Here is a 26521-nt window from a genome sequence, read left to right as displayed (position 1 = left end):
TTTTGCCCATCAAAATCCTTGGTGGCAAAGTGCCATTTGCCAACAACTTGGGCCATGTGCCCTTTTACATTAACTTGGGCCATGTGCATTTTGCCACCTAAGATTTTGAAAGGTAAAATATGAGGGTTTTATTAGATTCTAGCATTTCTCTTAGAGAGAAGATTTTCATACGATTGTCATACAACTATGATGACGTAATAGTGAATATCAGCCATTGATTTTTATTTTTACAAGTCTTTATTGATCTAATTGATTGAAGTCTCGCTTGGAAAAATATTCCATTGTCTTTAATGTTTGGGAAAGAAAAAATTGAGTTTTTGAGAAATTATAATAATCATTATCTCAACATTATATTAGACTAATCAATTAATGCCATGTAACACAATAGAAGGTCGTATTAATGTCAAACAAAAAATTATGTGGTATTAATTGATTAGTTTGAGGTGTCAAATCATTAATTAATTTAAAAAACAAAATTGATAAAGAAACCTATTCAAAATGGGAGAAAAACTAATAATGTAATTGTCAAAAATGAATAATTCAAAAATTAAATTGAAATTGCAATATTTCCTTTATCATCTTTATCTTTAGAAGGCCCCGTAAGCATGATCAATAAATGGGCAAAACCCCGCCCTAACCCGCCCTGATTCGGCCGGATTTTGTGATTTTTTTTTTTCGGAAACGGGTTGGATTTCATCCAACTCGTGCGAGGTGGGTTTCGAGTAAAAACAATGTTGGGCAGCGGGTACCTGCCCTGATCCGCCCCGCTAAAAAAAAAAAAAAAAAAAACCCTACTTCCTAGTTCTAGGTTCTCTCTCTCGCCTCCTCCCAGAAAAACCTAGCCTCCCTCTCTCTAGCCAGTCGCCACTCCGTCTCAACTCTCAAATATCTCTCTTTCATTCTCTCTCTCTCTCACTCTCTCTTTCTCTCTCTCTCTTTTTGTCTGGGACCCAAACGTCTGTGCCATAAAGTATGAGATGCTGGATGAGAAGACTACCAAATAGCCAACCCCACTCCAATTCGAGAAAATTTTGTTGGGTTTGGTGGGATTTGGGATAATTTGTGGAACTTAATGGTGGGTTGGTGATAATTTGTCGGTGTCGGGTATAATCGTTGGTGGGTTTATGGGGGAATTGGTATTTTTTTGGGCGACTGTTGTCCTTGGTTGGTGTTGATTAGGGTTTTGGGAAGGATTGGAGATTAAAGTTGATCGAATTTCTGAAACCAGTTGATCCAATTTTTGTGCAGATCCATAACACTTGCCCCGCCCCGCCCAACCCGAATTACCGGCCCCGCAAAACACGAAGGATAGGGTTAACTGTATCCGGGTTACGGGTAGGTTTTTTAAACCCGCAAGTTACGGGTCGGGTGGCAGAAATGATCGATATCCGACCCACCAAGGACAACAGTGGGTCGGGTGGCAGAAATGATTGATATCCCAAAGGTAGGGAAAATTATAGTTTATCCCCTCAAAGTTGTCAGCGATTTGCAATTCGACCTCTAAAGTTTCAATTTTTGCAATCCACCCTCTCAAAGTTTCAATTTTTTTCAATTCAGCCATTCGAACAGTGATCACGTGCGACGCACATGATCACTGTTGGCATTTTGGGGACCAAAATACCCCCCATCCCCTCTTCTCTCTCTCTCTCTCCCTCTCCCTTTCACTCTTTCCGTTTGATCATTTCTTTTTTGTTCAATATCAATCTGAAACCTTTCGAGCCAGATTTCATCCAATTCCGATCTGAAAATGCACGCCGGGATGGTGGGACCTTCCTCCAGCCATCTGAATCTTCTCCAATCTCAGGACTGACGAGCACCTGAGTTTGATATTTATCTTTTTTATTTTCTTTATATATATATATATATATATTTTTTTTTTCTTTTTTATTTTCATCTGATATTCATGATTCTGAAATTTATGTAAGACAACGGTTGATTTCAGGGAGGTTGAGATTGTTGTTGTTGATACAGTGATAGGATTATTATAATGAAGAATTGCTGTTGATACAATGATATTTGTTCATATTCTTGTTGGTGCCAAGCTAATATCTGCAATAAATTTTTGCTTTGTGTGTTTTCATATTCTTTCTGGTTTTTCTTGTGGGTTGTGAGAAGCTCAGTGTATCTATAAAATTTCAAACGAGAATTCAAATTTCCACACGAACCACAGCAAAAGGATAGGATTGAACAATTTTCGGTTTTCATTCGCTCCTTCCTTTCCACCAGATTCTCAGTAACCAAACAAAGATTTTTTTTTTTTAAAAAAAAAAACTCAATCAATTTACAAATTTTATATACTACCGATCTCTTTCTTATTTTCCCTACCGATCAACTGGCTCAGCCAAAATAAAATTTTCGTTTTCCAATGAATTCAAAGCCAAAAAAAAAAAAAAAACTTTCACAACCAAAGCACTCGAAATTCTCTTTTCTCTCAGTTTCTCTACATCCAAACGATGATTAAATCTCAATCTCTCTCTTTGGAATCGGCCGGCCAACGTTAGGATCTCCGACATGGTCGTCGTCATTCTTGGCAAACAGAGGAGTGAGAGTCTGTTGGGATGGGGGGCATTTTGGGTAGGAAAAGGTTAGAAGTGATGGGGGCATTTTTGGTAGAAAAAGGTCAGAAGTGATCACATGCGTCGCACGTGATCATTGTTCCGTCAGTCAAAGCGACTTTGACTAACGGAATGCCTGAATTGAAAAAAATTGAAACTTTAGGGGATAGATTGCAAAAATTAAAACTTTAGAAGTCGAATTGCAAATCGTTGACAACTTTAGGAAATAAACTGTAATTTTTCAAAAAAATATATATATATATTAGCACCAAGTGATAGCCATTATAGCTTTCCTCAATCAACAAACAAAGCATCTTTCTCTCTCTCCTCTGCTAAAGAAGCGTGTGTATATAAATCAAATGTCGAGAAGGATTTGACTCGGTAGCCTCGAAACCCTAATCCTCCATCTCTATCTGAATCTCTGTTTCTTTGCGTGGATCTATTCGTGAAGCCAGAAGTGAATCAATCGCCATGGATGAAGAGTATGACGTGATTGTGTTGGGTACGGGTCTCAAGGAGTGCATCCTTAGCGGTCTTCTCTCCGTTGATGGCCTCAAGGTGGGGGCTTCTTCCCCAATTCTTCATTTCCGTTATCATTTTCCAATTTATTACTCGTTAGCTGGGTCTTGGATTCAGATCGAATTGGGTAACTTCGATTTGAATTTGATCATGTCGGATCTACTTTCTTGTCGATGTTTATTTTCGTTGCGTATCTCTTTGTTTGCAGTGAGTGATATGGTTCCGTGCGTAATTTTGAGAATTGTATGGATTGACTTCATTTAGACAAGAATTCTGTATGTAGCTCCGGAATTCTCAAGTGGGCTTTTTTGTTTTATTGAGATCAGGGTTATGATTGTCATTAACAACCTGATTATGGCACTGCGAAAACACACCAAAGAATTGTTCATGTGCTGTGCTTGTCAGCTGGAAGGCAATAGTTCTGGGGTGGTTAGCTTAATAACTGGCAACAAAGTGGGCTGTCCATGTTGTTACGTAATGAAAAAGAAAATACTAGGTAGTCTAGAGGTCGTTTCTGATGTGTGTTTGTTTGTTCCTTTTGCTTTAGATGAATGTAGGAGAACGGTGGCTATCTTCTGACTGAATATTGCTTATTACTTCTTCGTGGCTTCTATCAATTTCATTGGACTGCCTTGTAGAGTTGTATATGGTTTTACATTTGCACAAGAGTACAAGTTTTCTGGGGTTATTTTTTATTTTTTTTTTTTTCTTGAGTTTTTTGCATGCAAAAGATGTTCATGCAATGGATAAATATATTCACTGATCTTTCAGTTTTTTGCACTGCAATATTTGATGTGTCTTTTGTGAATCAGGTCCTGCACATGGATAGGAATGACTATTATGGGGGAGAGTCGACATCGCTCAATCTTGTTCAGGTCGTATTTCTGCTGTGTCATTTGATATTCATTGAAGTCTGCAATTTTAAATTGCCCTTTTATTTGTTAGAACTCAACTGTTTTTTTTTTTTGATAAGTAAGTAGCTGATTTTATTAAACTCAACTGTTTATTTACTGCTCTAGTTATCCTTATTTACAGCTCTGGAAGAGGTTCAAGGGAAGTGATAAGCCTCCAGCAAATTTGGGCTCTAGTAGGGATTATAATGTGGACATGATCCCCAAGGTGTGTGTTTACTGTCTTTTGTCTTCTTTCTCTCTCTTGTCGTTGTTTAGTTCACCAACCATGGCTGTAATTCTACTCTGTTTCAATTTCTTCTTGTATATTGACTAAATCTTGTTTGGCTAGTTTATGATGGCGAATGGCACTCTTGTTCGTGTCCTCATTCATACAGATGTCACTAAATATCTGTATTTCAAAGCTGTTGATGGAAGCTTTGTCTACAATAAAGGAAAGGTAAAATCTTTTTCTTATGACGTTGGAATTTGCATGTTCATTGCACATAGTAAAAAAAAAAGAAAGAAAGCGAATTTGCATGTTTATTAGCTTTTGTATATACTTGATCTTAACTTTGTTTGCTGGTGAGTAAACCCCTGGTTATAGATTCACAAGGTTCCAGCAACGGACATGGAGGCAGTCAGATCTCCACTTTTGGGTATATTTGAAAAGCGCCGTGTTCGCAAGTTCTTTATTTATGTTCAAGATTATAATGAAAGTGATCCCAAAACACACGAGGGGATGGACTTGACTAGAGTGACAACTAGAGAACTAATTGCGTAAGCTCTTGCTTGTTGTTGCCTTTGTTGTACATGTATCCCTCTGTTGCTTTCTGTCTTTCAGGTATTTAAATGTATTATTTAATTATCTCAATATGTTTTCATAAACATCAAGTCGATGGTGCTGGGGAATGTTATTGGAGCTTCAGTTTTTATGGGCATAGGATTTCATAGTTATTGTAAAATGTAAATGTTATGTGAGAAGTGCTTTGGAGCATACCCAATTATAATATTGAAGCTAAAATGTATAATTTGGAAGGGGCAGTCTTATAGAATTCTCTAATTTAAGAAGATAGATTTAAATGTAAAGTTCTAAAATGGAAGCAATAGATTTAAATCTCGTTTCCTGATGTCTACATCCATTCTTTTATTTACTATTCATCTCTTCGAAGAAAGAAAAAAGTTGATCTCAATTGAAGTTAGCACAATAAACCATTTGCTTACTGTACTGTTGACATATTGACAGAAAATATGGTCTTGATGACAATACTGTGGACTTTATCGGTCATGCATTAGCGCTTCACAGAGATGATCGCTACCTCAATGAACCTGCACTAGATACCGTGAAGAGAATGAAGGTGAAAACCACCTGGAGTTTATAGTTAACTCTTTTCTGTTGATTTGGATCCTTGTACATTGAAAGTTTCAGCAGCTTTTTGTTGCACTTATTTTTCTTGTTCCTCTACTATGTTATAGCTTTATGCAGAGTCTGTTGCACGTTTTCAAGGAGGATCCCCATACATATATCCTTTGTATGGGTTGGGAGAGCTCCCCCAGGTCTCTCTCTCTCTCTCTCTCTCCAAAAAAAGGAAAAAAAAATCTGTATCCTGTACTTTTAACTTGTTTTATAAAATTTGGGTTCTCATCAGGCTTGTTTAATTGACGTCAATTTTATTTGTTTGTTTTACTTTGTCTCAGGCATTTGCACGGCTTAGTGCTGTCTATGGTGGGACGTATATGTTGAACAAACCTGAGTGCAAGGTACTCCTTCTATTGGGTTTCTTGGATCAACAGTGTCTTTTTAGCCCCACTTTATTTGTTGTTTGCACTTGTCATTTCCTGGTTAATAAAGGAAAATCATTATATATTTATGATAATGGAGTGGTTGCCGAGTCTGATTTGATTTGGAATGGCAGGTGGAGTTCAACGAGGAAGGAAAAGTTTGTGGTGTCACATCAGAAGGAGAAACTGCTAGGTGCAAAAAAGTTGTCTGTGATCCTTCATACTTGCCCAACAAGGTAATAAATATAATACCCTTTTGCACCCCCTGTCCCCCCTCATTTTTTTTTTTCCTTCTACCGTATGTAATATAATGTCTCTGATTAAATAAATGGTGAATTCTGAGAAAGATATCTATATTGAATCTCATTTTTCTTTTAATATAGAAGACATTGAATTTTGCAAGCTTTATATTGAATTTTGCAAGCTTTACAGAAAGCTGTTTGCATTTTTAACAGGTTAGGAAGATTGGTAGAGTTGCAAGGGCAATTGCCATAATGAGCCACCCAATCCCAAACACCAATGATTCTCATTCAGTGCAGGTTATCCTGCCACAGAAGCAGTTGGGTCGTAAATCAGACATGTGAGTTCTTATACAATGTTTCTGAGAAAAATTAAGCATTCTGTATCTGTTGAATTCTTCCTATATGGGTATGCATGCATGTAGCACATGATTTGTTTAATAGAAGTGGGGATTGATCACCTAACCTGGGTGCAGGATGAAGTCCTGCTTTTTAACAGTGAGTGGGGAGATCAAAAGATAGATTATAAAATTAATTTAGATTTTTCAATGGCTGACATAGGGTAGCTTTCCCAGGTCATTATAGTTGGTCGGTTGACTGTTTTTGACAGGGTTTGCATAATTTGCCTAGAAGTCTTGACTTAATTGGGCATTTGGATTTCTTATGGACAACTGTCTTTTGAGACTAAGACGGTGTTTGAAATTAGTCCATTGAAAGTAATAAGATTTGGTTACTTCTAAAAAAAAAAAGTAATAAGATTTTATTACAGACAGAGAGAAGAAAAATATAGAAAATCCAAGGAGTGACATTAAATTCTTCCAAAAACATTCCAATTATATAAAAATCTTAAATAAGGACCTAAGTGTGTTATGGTTGAGCTCAACACCATTAGAAGTTTGATTTTTACGCTCTTGCCACAAAATCCAAATGACACAGTGAAATTGCACACCGAATCTTGCTGCTATCATTCCATCCAAACCACCTTTTCCTACTTGGAAGTAATTCCACAACTGTTCTAGATGGAATCCAATGCACCCCAATCTGAGAAAAAAGTAGTAATAATAAAAGCCCTTGCCACTATACCGTGAAGTAAGAGATGATTTGCTGCCTTACTACTCCGCTTGTACATGCAATTCATTAATTATGTCTGAACTCTTTGAATACAATGAAGCGTATTTATATAGACTAATTGACTCACGTAACTTACTAGGACTAGAATTCCTAATTTAACTGGTAAACTAAATGTTTAATATAACCCAATAAAAGACTCCTGATGGTATCAGAAAATTTGAAATAACTTTAGTCAAACGTAATTAAGAAAATAACCTTTATATAAAATCAGGTGTCTGAGTTTTATGAAATTTCAGATCAGTCCGTACAAGTAAAAGTACCCATAACTCATAAACTAATGACTCGATTTAAAAACTGTTTTAACCGTTAGACATGTAAAATATAATCTTTTTTATGCAGAATAGATCTTGCTTCAATCTGACATTGCATCCACTCATGAAGAGCTCTCAAGCTACCAAAACTGAAAATCACTCTAAAATCAGTAACTTGATTCCTATACCAGTGCTGCATCAAGTTGTCTTTCGAACATCAACCTTTCATTTTCAATAGGGGAACTTACCTCATGCCATTCAACAAGATGGTGTTTAGATTCATCACTAGTGCCTCCCCAAAAATATCCTTCTGCTTCTGTTCCAATTTTATGGCCACCTAAACAGGAATAGTGAACAAGGACAAGTAGTGTGTTTGATAATTTTTCCAAGTATTAGTCCCTTGATCTTTCTGCGGTATTAAAATTTTCGATGATTATTGTGAAAGCTCATCTTCACTTTGCCTATTTGCTCGATTTGTTAGTGCAATTGTTATTATTCCCTGAGTAGACAGTTGAATCTTGGATGCCACCTCACTTTTTTCTATCTAAGGATGTTTTAATTACATTAACTTAAGAAAAATTCACATGACTAGTTTGTTTAGATGCTATGTTAAACACATAGTATTACTCCATATCAATTATATATCAGTTTCCTTATAATTGTTATGTTTTTATTGTGGTACTATGTATGCAAAGTGGCTCCCCCTTCCCAAATGCTTTGATGTAGTGTTGGTTTTTCACTATATTGTTTTTTAGGAGTGCTTGTAGGGACATTTTCACTCTGCACATTTGATACTACTACTAGCACCATCATTACTCCCCCTACCCCACAAACTCCCTCAGCAGAAAAGAAGAAAGGTGTTATGTACTGTTAGAGCAATAACTTATTGTTAGATATTTATCCTGGTGCTCCTTTTGTTCTCATATGTTTCCCGGGGGACCAATTTTGTGATTCTTCTATGGTTGAGCAGGTACCTTTTCTGTTGCTCTTATTCTCACAACGTTGCTCCAAAGGGGAAATTTATTGCATTTGTATCAACAGAGGCGGAGACTGACCATCCCGAGTCCGAACTTAAGCAAGGAATTGACCTTCTAGGGCCTGTTGATGAGATATTCTTCGATATTTATGACAGATACCAACCAGTCAATGAACCATCCTTGGACAATTGCTTCATATCAACTGTAAGTGATGTCCGATTGTTTCCTTAATACTTGCCTTGATTCCACTGCTACCATGTGGTTTTTAATAACCATTGCATGCTAACCAAGTCCATTTTCATGTTTAACAGAGTTATGATGCAACAACACACTTTGAGTCAACTGTCATGGATGTACTCAGCATGTATACCATGATAACTGGGAAGGTAGTGAATTTTTATCTTGATGGATCAATTGGTTCTTCTCCCTCTTTAAATCACCCCTTGAGGTCCAAATTTATGTCATGGACATGCTTATTGGCATTTTTTATTTTCATAATTCATGATGCTGTAATCACGTATGTTGATTCTAAAAGGAGTGCCTTTATGTCAACAAAGGACCAAGCCAAGGACAAATTTTTGTTCAAACTTTTACTTGCATATAAAAAATAAACAATAGAAGAAAAAATGGGTCATAAAAATCATGTTAGTGGCCATTAGAAGTTATTATTTTGAAATGCTACCATCATAAGGTTTCAAGTGATAATTGTTGTTTTTGAGCAGGTTCTTGACCTCACTGTGGATTTAAGTGCCGCCAGTGCTGCAGAGGAGTGAGGGTTGAGGAAACACCACTTTTGGTGCTTGAGCTGATAATTCTGCTTTATCCCAAGTTCCTCCTAAATGGTGTTGAAGTTGCCAGACGCAAAAGTGGCATTGGGCTTGTCATTTGTGTTCTCGTTCTGTCATAGACAATATGATATGTGATAAAAATGTTTTCTCATCTAAGACATACACTTATGGTGGCAGCTTTAAAATGAAAACTTTACAATTTCATTTGTATAACTTCTTCCCCTTTTACGCACTGGTTCTGCAATTCCTGGTTTCAAGGACTGGTTCTTTGTGAGTTGTCCTAATGGTAGGGAAGTATCTGATTCTGGTTATTGTTCAATTTTATTCATCTTTATTTCCGCCTTTTTCTCCGGGAATTCCATCCGTCGTTAGGGTTGGGAACCATGAAATGAAATGCACTTAACTACCCCCGAAAAAAGAACCAATAAGAAAAAAATCAACACTTATCTTATGTTTAAATTGGTAGGAAATGGTCGGTAGACTTAATCATTTAAATTAATATTTTTAATACTTTCTCATGTGTGGGTTTAAACTCTCTTAATATATGAGATTTAACATGTAAAATGTTTAATTAAAATGGGAGATAAATAAAAGACAATGTTTGAATTTAAGACTTCTGTTTTGATGTTATGCTAAATCATTACTGAAAGGAAATTATTGATTTAATTATTTAATTAATATTTTAACTTTTTTCTTACCTGTGGGTTCAGACTCTCACGTGATAAGTGAGATTTAACATGTATTTAATTGAAATAAAAAGACAAAATTCTAACTCATATCATAACCTTTGTTTTAATACTATATTAAATTATTACTTATTTCAAAAGTTTAATCAGACGCGTAATGTTAGAAGTCTCTCTTGTGTCCTTATAAGAATGATGCGGCTTTTAAAATCATAATTGGGCTTGTGATTTATAAGTATCGAGTTTTGATCAAGTTGTGATTTTAGAAGTCACCTAATTTTTTGAGGAAAACATGAGTGACACGATAAGGACTTTTATAATTATTCTAATAAGACATTTAGGAAAGATTAATGCTAAAAATCTTTCTTATGTTCCTTTAAAAATGACATGGCTTTAAAATCATTATTAGATTTATGATAGATAAATGTGAATTTTTGTTTAATGATGATTTTAAAAGTCACGTTAATTTTGGAAGGATACAAGAAACATGTAAACATTGAGAAGGACATTTAGCATTACTCTTTAGGTAATACAAATACTTCATACAATGATATGTATGCAATTGTAATAAAAAGTTTCACAAACTTTAATAATTATGAGTAATGTTAAAAGGGACCAAAATCCTCTAGAAGAGTGTTTAGTCCTTTATGTAACAAAGGTAAAATTGTCATTCCACATATTTCTAACAATTTTGTCCTTGTAAATTGTAATATAAAGGACTGGATGTTCAAAAATGAATGGGAGAGAAGATTATTTTTCTATTAAAAGGATGATTAGAGACCTATGTGACTTTTAAAATTATCAATAAATTAAAATTAAAATTAAATAATAATCATTTTAAATTTAATGGTAATTTCAAAAGCTAATTAAGGATATTTTTGTCACTAATTAAATGTTAATTAAATGGGATAATCATCAGTGAACTTGGAACATCCTCACTCACTAAAGGGGTGGGCATATACCCGCCCCGCTCAGTTTTCCTTATAAAAAAAAGTGGATCCGGTTAAATATTAGGATATCCGGCGGGCGGGTTGCGGATAGAACGTTTGTTTTTTTAAATATTCGGGTGTCTAGACCGACCCGACCCGCAATATAACCGAACCTAAAAATCTAATACCCAATAACCTGATTCTTCACAATCACGCTCGCCGCTTCAGCTTCTCTTCTTCTTGTCTTCTTTTTTTAATTTTCTTCTTCATATCTCTCTCTCCTCTGCCCCACTCTCTCTCCTCTGTGCCGCCCCTCTCTCTCTTCTCTGCGCCCTCTCCCTCTCTCCCGACTGCGGTGAAGAACATCTGCGCCTCTGCCGGAGGAAACATCAAGAAAGCAACAAATATTTGTTGGTTTTAACCCTAGGTTTAAACCCGCATCACCCGCCCCGCCCGCCCTGCAAAACCCAAAACCCAAAACCCGGCGGATATTGTTCATTATAGGCTATAGCGCCATAGACCTGCAAAGCGGGTACCAGAAATACCCAATACTCGACCCGATCCGACCGGTTCTCAGATAGACTCATAGTGAAAGTTGTAGTTCATAAACCCTCGTATGCTCTCTGTGCGTCTCTCGTTGTGGCCGCGTCCTTAACCAACCGATAACCGCCGTTTCGGCCTTCTCCGTTCGTTCCTCAGAACCAACAAGGCGGTGCAGTAGAAGTCACAATATGAAGCTAAACGTAGACGTCTTGAGATATCTCTCCAAGGATGATTTTAGGGTTCTCACCGCCGTCGAAATGGGAATGCGCAATGTATAATTACTATGCATATGTTTTTTTATTTTTTTTATATATTCTTTGGATTCAATTGCTAACCGTTGCTTGCATTCTGTTTGATGTCCTTTGGTTTCAGCATGAAATTGTACCTGCCGAGCTTATCGACCGCATAGCCTCTCTCAAGTATGGTTGTCTCTTTTTGTTTTTCTTCTATTTTTAATTCGTTATTCAGTAATATTTCTATGCGTGAAGTGCATGTATGTATGTATTTTAATGGGTATATGAAACACTTGCATACATGTAGACATGGGGGCACTTACAAAGTTTTGAAAAATTTGCTCAAGCATAAGCTCTTGCACCACGACTCTTCCAAATGTGAGTTTGCTGCTTTCGACATTGCTCTTTATGTATTACATGGAACAAAGCACAGATCATTTTTACTTCGATATCCGGTCTTATTTTATCTTCTTATGTGCATCTAGATGACGGATTTCGGCTCACCTACCTGGGTTATGATTTTCTTGCTATTAAGACAATGGTTAACCGTGGAGTTTTTATGGCGGTTGGTCGTCAAATTGGGGTTGGAAAAGAGTCTGGTATCTTTTCTTATCTTTCTATTCAAAAAGCCTTTTTTTTTTTTTTTTTTCTTCCAAGTATTCAAATGTTGGTGGTATTTGATAGGGTTTAGTAATGGGTTTGTTTGTTTTCTTCAAGATATCTTTGAGGTTGCCAAGGAAGATGGTACAATCCTAGCCATAAAATTGCACCGACTTGGTAGAGTTTCTTTTAGGGCTGTCAAATCGAAGCGTGACTACTTGCAGCATCGTACTAGTTACAGTTGGCTGTATTTGTCCCGCCTTGCTGCCATCAAAGAGTTTGCCTTTATGAAGGTTCTTCACTGCTGTTATTTGCCTTTATGAGATTGGATTATTACTTATAAGTTGATTGATTGTCGTGTTAGATGGTGTTGGCTTGACACTTCTGTTTTGCTCAATTAGGCTTTGGAGGAACATGGTTTTCCTGTTCCAAATGCCGTGGACTGTAATAGGCATTGTGTGGTTATGTCACTTGTCCAAGGTTACCCTCTGTAAGTGTTCCTAATTCATTTTATTTATTGCTTTTCCAATTTATATTTTGATTTGTTGTACATCTTTCTTGTCCTGATGATTTAACCTTCAGATAGGAAAAAAATATTTGCTACTTTAATGAGAAAGACAAACCCAATCCACAAATGCGAACAAAATCAAAATCAAAAATATTTTCTATTGGATTAATTATTGGTTAGCTGTGGCCTAATGCAACTTATTATTGATTGATTAACAAGAATACATGTGGAAAGCATTTAGTCCAAAAGAGCAAGAAGAAATGGAAGTATTTCACGTAAATCACTATAGCTTATGTGTGCACACTGGTCCATCATGCATTTAGTGATTACATTTTGTTCTAATCTGTTTGTCATAAACAGAAATGCATCCCCATGTACATAGAGTCTTGGATGCATTTATACATACTTTGAAGAAAATTCCAATGATTTGTGGACATGGACACCAGGGTGTCATATTATCACAAGCATGGGTGTTGGAGATACAACCCCAGAAAATATAGATATGGGACATATCTAATGTGAATTGGTGGCATATATGTTTTTATATGTCTCCGTGTTTGTCTGGCTGCTGAAACACCATAGATTGTAAAACAATCATAAGGAAAATTTAATGAGCTTTAACCATGTATAGGTTTCTTCACATACATGCATAATAATCATAACTCTTCACATTTTTAGGTTAAAAAAATAAACCAGTGTCGCACCTAGGTGGACTCAAGTGTCGTATATTTGTATGTAGGAGACACCAAATTTCAATAGGAGAAGTGCCTACAAAAAATGGGGGATTCCTTTCAAACAATACATAAACATTGTTCTCATAAAGTTGCAAAAGATTTTCTGTAACCTATAACCTGCAACATGCAGCATTGTCATTGCACATATGCAGACATGACTGCAATCCCCTTGCACAAATTCTTCTGTGTTAGCTATTTGGTGCAAGCCATATTTAGCATCGAAGGTGTTCTGCCAATCTCGTGTACTCTTATACACTTGTAAACAAATATGTTTTCCTGCTGTTGCCACGTGATAGGAATCCTTGTCAAATGTTGGTGGAAGAATTTGGTGAAATGGCCATATGTTTACCATATCAGAGTTCAAGGAGCAGAGCTGATGTTCTTGAGAGGAAAAATGTGATGGAATTTCCTGCTTCTTGAAGTTCATTGGGATTTTAATGGAGAAGAGAGTTGCTAGTTTTTTACTTGATTTATAATCAGATTCTGAGGTTACAGTGTTTATATCTTAATTAAAAAACACTGACACAGACATAGGAACTCAATAGTAAAGTTAGAATTAATTTTTAATTATGCGTTTCCTTGTGTACTTTCTGTGTACTAGGGTTGCGCTTTTCTGTGCTCTTTGATATGCCTTACATTACTTATGAATTGATTGCTGTTTGTCCTACATGTCCTCTACTGGTTTCTCAACCCTCCTCCCTGTCTTGTGTTCACCTTCTCTTTTCTATTGAAATGTCTTGGGTTTGTTTATCAAAATAGAAAAACAACATTTTAGCTTCATAAAGCACTGGAATACTATATGTTATCAGTTATTTCTATCTAATGCAGTGTACAGGTTAAGCAATTGCAAAATCCAGATATGGTTTTTGAAAGGATCGTTGGTCTTGTTGTTCGTCTAGCAGAACATGGTCTCATTCACTGTGACTTTAATGAATTCAATATTATGGTATGCAATTAAGGCCTTCTGCAGCACCATTTATTTGCATCTTAAGAGCTTTTTTTTTTTTCTTAACATTGGGTCTACCTAACCTGTCATATATGGTTATTTATTCATCGTGGATTGATTTGATGATTTATATTCAAAATTTCTTATCAGCTTCCTCATTCACTTTGCTGGTGAACTATTAATGACTTCTCAATTTTTATTCTTTGTAGATTGATGATGATGAGAAGGTAACCATGATTGATTTTCCACAGATGGTATCTGTAGACCATCGTAATGCACAGATGTAAGAGCCTCTTCAGATGCTGTGTCATAATTTCGTCATAATTTCATCCTATATATATATATATTTTCTTTCTGATCATTGATTTTTATAATATCCAATTGCTGTATTTGATATCCATCATTCATGTGTTGGATAATGTACTCTCATTTCTTAATAAGTTCACATTTTTCAGGTACTTTGATCGTGATGTTGAATGCGTCTTTAAGTTTTTCAGCAAGAGGTCAGTGAGTGTTTTGGTACCACCGTTGGAAGCTTTGACTCCCATTAAGCTGGTTGGGGTTTGCTTTTTATTTTTATTTATTTTTTTTATCTCTGTGAATTTTTATTATGTGTGACTGCAATTCTTGACAGCTATTCTAGTTGTCTTCTTGAGATAAGTATTCCATGAATTTTTTGTTGCTACATTATTCACAATTAACAGAAATTTCAAAATGATTATTAGGTTTATGAGTTTTTATTACACAACTAACAATAATTTTTTTCTCTTTTTCTTGTTCCTTTCCAACTACTTGTGGCTAACTGTTTTTATAGGAATTTGGCATTAATCCATAAATGGTTGGTTTTAGGGATGAAAAAGTTGTAGATCCATGTTGTTGGATGTTAAACGGTGTAGGATTTTCATGTTACAAAAATTGTTGTTATAACTTTTAATGTTTTCTATTACTGCTGTACTTATGGTCAAGTTTTAATTGTCAAGAGTATGTTCTGAAGGAATCTCCATGTGGATTCTCAGAGGCTGGAAAAGAAATGCATTTTAAAATATGCCATTGGGGTTTGGAGTTTAAGGTAAAGAATAACAAAGAGAAGAAAATGATGGAATTTGATGGAGACAATGACACCCACGGTTTCTTCCCAGATTAAAGGAAACTCTAGATAGAAGCTTTATAACTTTAGTCGTCTAATAAAATGTCTCCATATGAGAAAGAGTAACAGACCTTTCTATTGCCAAACTTACCATTAACTAATTCCAGTCCTTATGCCTAATCTTCCATCTTTGCCCTTAAACTAACTTATTTCAGCCCAGCAATAACCACTTTGCCCATAGCTATGTTAGTGTGAAACAATGTGGCACTGTAACTTGTAAAAAAAACAAAAAAAACGTGGCACTGTATAAGTCATAGTGGTTCTAGAATTTAGATGGATCAAAAGAGGGAATGAAGTGATGGGAATAGGAATTATAGTACCAAGGAAAGAAGGGGATCAGTGAGAACGTGAAAATCACTTGTGCTTTTGTCATTCGAACATTAACCTAATCTGAAATTAAAATAACTCCAACATATATCATATATAACTGATTATTTGTATGTTTGTTGTGATAATCTGTTGATTGGTTGTGCAGAGTAGGACTTCGGATTGAAGAGGTTGGAATACTGAATTCCTTATGAGTCTTGATGGCTCATAGGATGATGCCTGTTCTCTATTTGTATGTTGGGGGGAAGGGTTTAATGGGGTTCATTGTAGGGTTAAGTTTTCTTCTCTTACGAAGCCAAAGACAAAGGATCACTTAGAAAAAAAAAAAAATCAATAACATTGATGCCATTCTATGAATGGACGAAAAAGGAAGCATATTCTCGTTTCGCTGTCCGATGGCATGGGTACTTCTTAGAGGGTTGTGCGTTACGGTCCTCAACTAAGAAACAATTTATCCAAGAGAAGAGTATAGGGAACACTGATTGTAGAAAAATGTTCCTGAAGGGCTCAAAAAGTACTTAGGGTCAATAATATAGGATCTTACCTATTAAAGGAAAAAAAGTTTCCTAGGATCTTGAAACCTCAGATTAATTTAATTTTATTACCTATCTGATTGTAGAAAAATGTTCCTGCAGGACTCAAAAAGTACTTAAGGGTCAATAATATAGGATCTTACCTATTAAAGGAAAAAAAAGTTTCCTAGGATCTTGAAACCTCAGTAAGTAGACCTACAAAACTACCAAAAAATTTATTGCCTTTTAATTTAATTTTATTACCTATCTGAAAAGAAAAGAAAAGAAAAGAAAAGAAAAAACCAAAAAAGAAATGATGACACCATGCAAGACTTCCTTGCTTGGGGGGATTTCTCGAATCTTGACACCATAAAAAATATGTTATCCCTTTTTTCCAGAAATACTAGAGAACGGCAAAATGGTAAATCCGTCATAGGAGTTATTTCTTCCCAGAGGCAGAAGAAATTCAACTGCTGACAAAAGAGGAAATTCTATTGAAAACCTATGAAATACCAATTCTGTAACTTATTGGAGCTCTATGGTAGAAGTTAACATTGTGTACATGCCTATGTTTCTATGCTTGTGAGCCAACTCCTTGAATACCCCTTTTGTTATCTCAAATAATATGCTGTATTGTTTGCCAGATCGGATAAGTTATAAATGATGTTTCAATTTGAATCGATACTAAATTTTTTGACATAAAACCTTCAGAGAGCTGAATGAGCAAACTGATTTTATTCAACAATTTAATTTACATTTTATATAGGCGAACTGATTTCAATCTTAGGGGTACATGCTAATTATTATTTTAATACTTTTCCTGTGCATGATCATTCTATTTCTTTGTCTTGCAGGTTTAACCTGTCTTTTCAAGAAAGCCCAGATGACATTGATGGTTCAGAGGTAGACACAGATGAAAGTGGCAGGCCTCGCTTTTCTTCTATAGAAAAAGGTCCTGGTTCTCTAGACAAGGAACTTGCAGCCAGTGGATTTACTAAAAAGGATCAAGAGGACATGGAGAAGGTATGAAACATGTTTTATTGGATATTGCATATGTGCATGTATGTAGCACGAAAGCTGGCTGTATCTCTAAGTAGCATTAGGTTCTTCTACAAGATAACCATGTCTATTGTAATTGATATGGTCTTCCTTTCTTTACAAGAAAGTTTGAGTCACCGCACCATGGTTATCATTATTTGTATATATTGGCTGAACAGCAGTTAGGACCAACACTAACTCGAGATCTCTCAAATTTACTCTCTCTAGAAGAGGAAGACATGTGAACAACTATACCACTGGTTGCCACCGAGTAAAATACTGTGGTATTTTGAGTAAGAGGCTTGTGTGACTACCTGCATTTTCCAGTATCTATGATTGTTATCATACTGATAATTCGATAGTATAACCAAAAGCTTGTGCTCTTGTTTAAGTGACACATTCAATGAAGATGTTCATTTAATTCTAACCTTTAGGACCAATCACTCTAATTTGATTGGCATGTGTCCATTGCAGTTTGGAAGTACTCCATGTTGTCCAGCCTACATTGTTTTATTAGCTATTTCTTTGATGCTTCCTTCTTTGAATGACCAAATGAAATTGATGAAAATAATTGCTCGTAAGACTTGAGACAAATGGTCACATCTTGGGCATTTGTGAGCACAAATCTTCAATCTTCTATGTATCTTCTTCTAGTGCCATTTATTCCATCTTTACATAGAGACTTGAACAATGATATTTGGAAGGTTAAAGTCCCGCTCATAGTTAGTTTCTTTGTGTGGACGGCTACCCTTGTAAGGATTCTCACTTTGGATAATCTTCGGAAGAGAGGTCTGATCGTGGTGGATTGGTGTAGTATGTGTAAGTAGAGTGGTGAGTCCATTGATCATCTCCTCCTCCATTGTGACGTGGTTCGTGCTCTCTGGAGTGTTCTCTTTTCCCTTTTTGCTGTGAATTGGGAGGTGGATGTATTTGCTTCTTTTTTACAGGTGTTGCATTCTGCCCGAGTGAGACGAGGGTGTGAAGATAGGTTGTGGTGGATTTCCTCCAAAGGAGGCCGTTTCAAGGTCAAACTTCTATTTGCTTCCTTGGCATGTACTGAAGGGAGGCGATTCCCTTGGAAGAGTGTGTGGCGTACACAAGCTCCTTCGAGGGCGAGTTTCTTTGTGTGGTCGGCGGTTTTGGGCAAAATTTTGACCCTAAACAACCTAAGGAAGCGGCATGTGATTGTGACGAACAGGTGTTGTATGTGCAAGAGGAATGAGGAGACAGTGGATCATCTTCTTCTTCATTGCGAAATAGCTTATGCTTTGTGGTGCGCATTTTTCTGTCGGTTTGGGTTGTCTTGGGTGATGCCAAGGTGGGTTTCCGATTTGCTCGCCTGTTGGTGGTCTTCGGGAAGGAGGGGGAGTGCTGCGGTTTGGAAGATGATGCCTACTTGCTTTTTTTGGTGTCTATGGAGAGAGAGAAATAATAGGTGTTTTGAGGACTTTGAGGGTTCCTTGGAAGACTTATTATCCTATTGCTTTCATACATTGTACCTTTGGACTGTGGCGTTTGCCTTCCCGGTGTCAATTAGTTACGATGACTTTCTTGTTCGCTTTTCCCTTTCTAGTTAGGTGATCCTATTGTATACTTCTGGTGTACTTTGGGATGCCTTTACGCTTTCAATAAGACTGGTTATTACTTATCAAAAAATTGGGTTATGCCTGGTAGGATTATTGATCTCCTAGCTTGCTGGAAAGGCCGAAGAGGTAATAAAATGGTGATGGAGGTTTGGAGAATGGCCCCTTTGTGCCATATGTGGACTATTTGGAGGGAGAGGAATGTTTAATGTTTTGAAGATAAGGAATTGACAATGACGGAGCTTAGTAATAGGTTTCTCAATTTGTTTTTCCAGTGGGCGGGTGTCTTGAACATTCCTCAAGTTTCTTCAATGCATCAATTTGTAAAGTTATGCTCTTCTTTTTATCTTTAAATGGGTGTCTTTGAATACTTCCTGTGTACTTGGATTGCGCCCCTTTGCATTTTTCAATGATATTCTTGCTTATTTATCAAAAAAAAAAAAAAAAAAAATCCAATGTATTTAATCAATATGCATCAGGCACATCTTCCTGCATATGTGTGTCAGTTTGTTCATAACCTACACAAATCCAGATTTATCATATCATATATAGCTTTTGTACTCTTTCTGTGTAATCGTTGGTTTAAGTTATGTTTTGCATATCGTCAAGGGTACAGATGCTTTACTTGTAGAGGATGTAGTTACAGTTTTAAAGAGTTGCAAAGTTTTTACTTTCTTGGGTGTTGTATTCTGCTTGCTCCTTAAATGTCCATATGGTGGGTTTTCTATCATTTTTAGGTCTATTTTTTTTTTTTTTTTTTTTTTTTTGGCTTGTTATACTTTGCTTCTAATGAATCATGTGTTGAAAAAAATATGTTTCTCATCTATGATTGTTCTGTATGCAGTACACTGAAGGAGGTATAGAGACGGATGCAGGTTGTAGTGATGAAGAAAGTGAAGGTGGTGGACACAGTTCTGACTCTGAGTTCAATGGATCTTCTATAGGTGGTGTTGATTCTCTGCAGTTGCAAGACCAGGTATTTTCCTTTTTTTCTTTGAGAGGTACAGCAGGTACTCTAATGGAGCTATTTATACTATCTGACACACAAGATTGGCTATGCCTGAGAGCTTAAGGAAACACCTAATAGATTGAATGGGATGTTGCTTATATGTCTGAAGTGTCTGCTTGTGAGAAAGCACCGTTAATGCAAATTTTATCAACCTTTGAATTTTCACAGAATTAATCTGAACTTTCTTTTGTTTGTTGTGGGATTTATGGGACAATAATTACTGAGTAAGCTGTGAAAATAGACTTAGAACATCTCCAGCAGATTAGGTAAAAGCCCCATATTAGCTAAATTTAACTAATATTGCCCCCTTTTCAGTTCCAGCAGATTAGTTAGACTCTTTAAAATGCATCTGGTTACTGTAGCACACTATAGGAATAAAATAATGATGCTCAACTCTCCCTTTTCTCTCTCTCTCCCTTTGTCGCTCAACTCTCTCTTTTCTCTTTCCTCTTTCCTCTTCTCTTTGTTTTCTCGTTCAACTCATCTCTATGGCATAAGCCGCCACTGGAACTCCCCAACAAAAGAGGTCACAGATGGGTCCCTAGAGTTGAGCAACAACACCTCCTGGGTGGTGATGATGGCCTTGATGCGCTCCAGGTTGATCACAATGGCTCGCTCTTGACCCAACACAGTAGACGGGTACAAGAGAAGTGGGTCAAGGTTGGTCATGATGGAGTGCTTGTCGGCCTCGATCACTTGTGCCTGCCCCATTGCATCCACTAGCAGCCAGGCCCGCATGCCCATGCCCTTCTTCGGTGGTCTCTGCCGGCTGGAAGGACTGAGGCCATCCGGGTTGGGTCATGCTCCTCCTCGGGCTGGGGGAGACCCAACTTGGATGCATGCTGGTGATCACGTTTGTGTTTTCTTGGAAGATGGGGTGGTGGGCTGCAGCATTGGTAGAAGTTGCAGCAACAGGTGGTGGTTGTCTGGGGGGATGGTGGCTGTGAGGGTGGTGAAAACGATCATCTAAGAAAACAATAAAAAAAAGTGAAATAGTATTTAAAGAAAATAGAGAATGAGATAGGTAATTTGTTGGAGTTTGTATTGAAAAAGTAGTAGGTAAAATAGAGAAAAGTGTTTTTGGGTTAGCTAAAATACTAATGTTGCTAGAGATGCTCTTATAACCCATAGAATCTTTATGGTATTTGGGCTTGGTGAAAAAGGTGTGTTATTGGTGTAACTGCTTGTTGGCAAAAAAAAAAAAAAAAAAAAAAAATAGAAAGGAAAGGAAAAGAGTATGTTTTTGGAGAAATTATCTCCCTATGGTTAAGTCTACTTTCATTATATATCCCTGATTTTCAAAAGTTACACTAGACCTCCTTGCCGTATGGATTGAATTGAAACATTTAGAGAACATGGAATTATGTCACATCATCATCTATTTTGGAGCCCAGTTGCAGAAAATCCTTTTTTCTTTTCTTCTTCCTTGGTTGTTATGGCTTCCTAGGGGATAAGTGGGTTTTTGGATGGGCGGTTTGAGGGAAAAGAACAAAGATTTTATTGAACTAGGGTTCAATTTGATGATGATTGGGTATTATTTGATTGGTTTACCAAAATATATCAATTCAATCTAAACTACAAGGAGAGGTTGATTTAACTTTTTAAATTTCACAGAGGTAAAAATGACTTGACAACTTGCTGGGTTGGGTTTAGAGCAAGAGAATGAGCATTGGATTGGCTCTGGGTTTTGTATATCAAAATCAGGCATTGATACATGGTTCAAATTTTGGTGAGATTTTGGAAGATCTTGCAAAACAATAAAAAATGATAGCCTAGCAAACCCATTCTTCGAGCTGAAACATGTTAGTATGTTTTTGCCAATAATTTTTGAACTTGTATTCAACAGTTTATAGGAACACTTTTTTGCAGCTTTAGAAGAGCTTAGTCCTTATGTTTTGAACTATTTTTTTATGAAGTTATTTTGTTTGATTGCTCTTGTAAATGAATTTCATTATTAAGGTAACACCTACTTCTTCCCACTTTCCACACAGAGAAGTCTAACAATTCATGCAAAAAAAAAAAGGGGGTCTACAATGTCATCTTGTTAAGTTTGTAAATATGAAAATCTATGATCTAGTTATTATAACAGATATCACAGAAATTTGCTGTGAAAATAATGTACAGTAGGGGAATCGTAGTTCTTTACTTGAAATGATTTGCAAGACCTTTACACCCCCTGCGAAATTATAAATTAATAAAGTATGTAAATCTTTAATTCTGAGATTACTGTCATGTAAGGATTCGAAACCTTGCTTTGTTGGGTTTGGTTTAGGGTGGGGACCCGGCTTCTATGCGGTAGTGAAAACTACCACATAGATGCTGTTGCCCAAAACAGTACCGTTTTGGGCAAAACGGTTCTGTTTTGGGCAGTGAAAAGTTGGTTTATAAAAAGTACAATTAATTGCTCAAAAAAAAAAAAAAAAAAGAGTACAATTAAAAACTCATTAAAAATTAAAAATTATAAAACAATAATAATTAAAAAACTAAAAATATTAAAACTAAAGAACTAAAATATAAAAAAATGTAAGATGTAATTAAAAAACTAAAAATATCCAAAACAGTGCTCGAAGCGCGGTAGTATGGAAGATGATTCCTCTATGTCTTATGTGGTGTATATGGATTGAAAGAAATGCTAGATGTTTTGAGAATTCTACTAGAACTATAGAGGAGCTGACTCATTTTTTCTTCTTTACTCTTTACTCTTGGACGGCCGCTTGGCTAGCTCCTTTAGTAATTAGTTTTTCTGACTTCTTTCATTTCTCTCCTTCTTAGGCGCTCTCTTTTTATACTTCCCGTGTATATTGGTTGCGCCCCTCTGCGCTTTTGATTATAATTCTTTTACTTATAAAAAAAATATATATATAAAAAAATGTAAATAAAAACCGAAGGGGTGCTTGTGGCCGGAACCACCACGCATTGCCAGTGACCATTGGGGTGGTCCGACCACCCCTGAAAGGGCAAAAGAAAAATAAAAAAAATTTGAGTTTGGTTTTTGGGGTGGCCATGGGGGGTTCGGCCACCCCATACCAGCTGCGGATATTAATACCGGCCTCCTCCAATTTGGAAGAAGAAGAAGAAGGAGAAATTGAGGCGTCCAAACAGAAAGATGCTGCAATCCCCAGCAAGGTTATGCCTCACAAACCCAAACTCCCCCTCCCTTCAAAACCCTACCCCTCCCAAACTCCCCCATCATCAAGCACAGCAGCTCCAACCCTCCAATTTCTCATCCGCCATTAGCACCACCACCACCACCTCCTCCACCCTCCTCTCTCTCCTCCAATATCTCCCTCGTGCGCAGTTCCTTCTCCTCCAAATGGCCACCTTGGCCTCCAAACTCTTCGAGCTCGAGCCCAATCGCTCCCTCCGGCTCACGGCCTTCCGTAGTTCGCTTCCTACCTTCCTCTCTTCCCAAACCCAAGCGCTACCCTCAACGACCCCACTCCATTCCTCTCCCTCCACCAAAGAAATCATCTTCCTTTTCAATCGCCACCAAACCCAGCTCTTCGAAGCCGTCGCCAAACTCCAAGAAATCCTTGGATCTTCAGGATGCTAAGAAATCCTTGATCTTTAGTTTTTTTAGTTTTAATTTTTTAATTATTAATTTATTTATAATTTTTAATTATTAATGATTTGTTTATTATTTTTTAAAAAAAACTTACTTTTTAGTGCCCAAAACATTTTGGGCAACAGCATCTATGCGGTAGTTTTCACTTCCACATAGAAGCCTGATCCTTAGGGTGGTAGTTTATTTTCGGATAAAGTTCTCGTAACCCCCTCAAACTACCACTCCAATGACAATCTCCCATAAAACCTACTAAATGCGATAATTTACCCCCCAAACTACCAAAACAATGACAATGTATCCCCTAAGGCCTATAAAAAGACACAATTACCCTTAAAAAAAAAAAAACTTATAAAAAATAATAAAATAATAAAAAAACTAATATTAAACCAGGGGTGCTGGACCACCCCTGGATGGTTGCCGGACCACACCTAGGTAACTAGGGATGGACCCGCCACCCACTAGGGGTGGTCGAGCCACCCCCAAACCCAAATGGGGGTAGTTTCGACCACCCCCAAAGGGGCCAAGGGGGTTGCCGGCCACCCCCAATAGGCCATGCCACCCCCATTTCGGCCATATGGGAGTGGCTCGGCCAACCCCCTTGGCCCAAATGGGGGTGGTCGAAACCACCCCCAAAGGGGCCAAGGGGGTGGCCGGACACCCCGATTAGGCCATGGGGGTGGCGAGCCATCCCCATTCCGCCCATTTGATATTTTTAATATTTTTTTTAAATATATTTAATTGTTTTTTTTCAAATTTTTAAGGATATGTTTGTTGTATTGAAAATTTCATAAGGGTAATTGTGTCTTTTTACAGGCTTTAGGGGGTATATTGTTATTGTTTTGGTAGTTTGGGAGATAAATTGTCGTATTTGATGGTTTTTTTTTTTTGGGGGGGGGGGGGAGATTGTCATTAGAGTGGTAGTTTGAGAGGGTTAAGATGACTTTACCTTTTATTTTTTGATGTCTTAACATGAGTCCCGACTCCTGCAACACGTATTTGCTTTTATCTCTCTCGCTCTCTCTTTCTATTTCTCTCTCGTCATATTCTATGCTTGGGGTACTATAGTTACAACCCCCTTACAAACTCATGTGGCACTCCACATTTTATGGAAATGGGTGCCACATGGATTGTCATGTGACAGTCACGTAGAGTGTTATATCAGTTTGTAAACATGGAAGTATTATGTGAACTGCCACATCAATTTGTATGGGATGTGTAGTAAAAGTTGTAGTTTCCTTAGTAACACTCTTCTTCTATGTTATGCTTTTCTTTTTTTGGCCACTGAACAATGCGAAATTACACTCAGGAAGAGCAGACTTTAAATTGTGATGGGGAAGGCAGAGTAGAGGCGAATCAACAAAACTCTGAAGTAGGTCAAAGTCAAACCAGTGGACCTGAAACTCAAGATGTGGGTGACGAGGTACACTGCCATTCTTTTATCTATGTTGTGTTTGCCGGTACCATGAAGTTTGGTATGCAAACAGGTGTTTGTGTTTTCCAGATACACAATCTGTAGGAGAGTCCATGGTTCCTGCAAATAAAATAATAATCTAACGCATGTAATTTTTCATGATTTTGCTTATTCCTTATTAAAAAATCATGATTTTGTTCATAATATTGAATTTTTATCTTCAGTAAAGAGTTTAGGTACTAATAGTTTATGTTTGATGTCATTGGTAAAACAAAGTGGCAGTGTTCTGTGCCGATTCTCCTCTTTTAACCTTCGATCTTTGGAGTTGGGATAATTTAGCTCGTATGAGAAGAAAATACTGTAGTGGGCTATGTTTTCACTCATCCGTTGCTCATTCACTCCCATTGTTGTTGATATGGGGGGATCTGACATATGAATCATACTTCCAATGAGAAAGTAATTATCAAAATTTAGTGTAAAAAGGTATAAAATTGAAAATACATATTTGGGATGGCATTGCAAATCTACATTTTAGTAAATTTAGAGCTGTTACATTGTTTGAGATGTTTCTTGCATCATCACTGTTATGTATTAGAATAGAAGCTATTGGTGGGCATGCAAAGCCTTGAAAGTAATTTTGTTTCTCCAGGAGGAAGATAATCAGACCATGGATAATAATGATGCTGAGTTGACGAAGCGTTTAAGAAAGCAGAATCGACGTGTCATGGCATCAGTGCGTGGAGGGCGGAAGACTGTAGCATCCAGAAATTCCTACAAAGACAAGGGTGGCAAGTCCTCCCACAATTCAAAAATGCAGAAACAGTTGAGTGGCTGGTGAAATTTTGTAAAGAATCACCATGTGATCCAAGGCATAGAAGCTATCAATTATATCAGCTGTGACAATGACAAGCAAATTAGAAAAAGAAGTCTCCTGCAATCTGCAACCAATACTACATGCCTCTGATTATCAAACAAGCATGGTAACAGGAAGAAAATGAGTTGGAATAGTTTTGTGACCGTCTTAGGCTGTGTTTCATTGATGTTCATGGAACTGGCAAGGAGGGTCGTTCCATTATATATATAATTGTTATCTACATAGAAATTTTGGTGTAATAAGACGAGGAGGTCATGGTTGATTCCCAGGAGACCAGGATATATTTATGTCGTGTGACAATCTTAGTGTTGCTTATTACAATTGGAAACCTTATTTTATTTATTTATTTTTATTTTTTAAATTTTTGGCACAAAACCTACATCGGCCTGCCTCAGGCTCCGCCTGATGTTTTAGTGGACTGCTGAATGATTAATTCACGAGTAATGTTAGAATAATTCTAATTACTCATCTCTCATACTACCGGGTTAATGTGACATTGTTCATTATTCCGAAATAACTTAAGTTAATTGATTCTTTTTTGTTCAAATTATTTGACTTAATTTTTTTCCTTTTTTGTTTTGTAAGAATGACTTATTTAAGGATTAGTTGGAAGTGCCACATTAACGCCCCAAACAGAAAAGTTACATGGCGAAGAAACTGATATAAAAAATTACACATTTTCTAATAATTTTTTGCCTCTTTTATCTTCACTTAGACAAAATACCTTTCCCCCAACGAGGAGGACTC

At 36.8% G+C, this 26521-nt stretch overlaps 2 protein-coding genes across 2 annotated transcripts; both read left to right on the top strand.

Moving 5' to 3' along the window:
- Window positions 1-2850: 2850 nt before the first annotated feature.
- On the top strand, window positions 2851-9443 carry LOC132177387 (guanosine nucleotide diphosphate dissociation inhibitor 1). The gene is made up of 13 exons (XM_059589672.2): window positions 2851-3113; window positions 3887-3949; window positions 4110-4193; window positions 4317-4424; window positions 4572-4744; window positions 5211-5322; window positions 5441-5521; window positions 5663-5725; window positions 5881-5982; window positions 6202-6326; window positions 8338-8548; window positions 8656-8730; window positions 9067-9443. Exons 1-13 carry the CDS (start codon window positions 3027-3029, stop codon window positions 9115-9117), a joined length of 1335 nt encoding a protein of 444 aa, XP_059445655.1. The 5' UTR covers window positions 2851-3026; the 3' UTR covers window positions 9118-9443.
- Window positions 9444-11247: 1804 nt separating this feature from the next.
- Window positions 11248-26135, top strand: LOC132177552 (protein serine/threonine kinase). The gene is made up of 13 exons (XM_059589921.2): window positions 11248-11559; window positions 11660-11706; window positions 11828-11898; window positions 12006-12119; window positions 12238-12413; window positions 12522-12610; window positions 14191-14308; window positions 14518-14591; window positions 14764-14811; window positions 17149-17317; window positions 19760-19891; window positions 24796-24909; window positions 25550-26135. Exons 1-13 carry the CDS (start codon window positions 11476-11478, stop codon window positions 25736-25738), a joined length of 1425 nt encoding a protein of 474 aa, XP_059445904.1. The 5' UTR covers window positions 11248-11475; the 3' UTR covers window positions 25739-26135.
- The last annotated feature ends 386 nt before the right edge of the window (window positions 26136-26521 follow it).

This window comes from Corylus avellana, chromosome 4, assembly GCF_965113065.1.
Source record: "Corylus avellana chromosome 4, dhCorAvel1.hap1.2, whole genome shotgun sequence".
Taxonomy (NCBI): Eukaryota; Viridiplantae; Streptophyta; class Magnoliopsida; order Fagales; family Betulaceae; genus Corylus; species Corylus avellana.
Note: the sequence above shows the minus strand (reverse complement) of the source record. Positions and strands in the feature narration are given on the sequence as shown.

Bases quoted from the DNA above. Each gene is read 5' to 3' on its own strand.
- LOC132177552 (XM_059589921.2), top strand. From the start codon at position 11,476: ATGAAGCTAAACGTAGACGTCTTGAGATATCTCTCCAAGGATGATTTT. The intron at 12,414-12,521 runs GTTCTTCACTGC...TTGCTCAATTAG, and splicing joins AAGAGTTTGCCTTTATGAAG to GCTTTGGAGGAACATGGTTT. The intron at 24,910-25,549 runs GTACACTGCCAT...TTGTTTCTCCAG, and splicing joins CTCAAGATGTGGGTGACGAG to GAGGAAGATAATCAGACCAT.
- LOC132177387 (XM_059589672.2), top strand. From the start codon at position 3,027: ATGGATGAAGAGTATGACGTGATTGTGTTGGGTACGGGTCTCAAGGAG. The intron at 3,114-3,886 runs GTGGGGGCTTCT...TTTGTGAATCAG, and splicing joins TCTCCGTTGATGGCCTCAAG to GTCCTGCACATGGATAGGAA. The intron at 4,425-4,571 runs GTAAAATCTTTT...CCCTGGTTATAG, and splicing joins TTGTCTACAATAAAGGAAAG to ATTCACAAGGTTCCAGCAAC.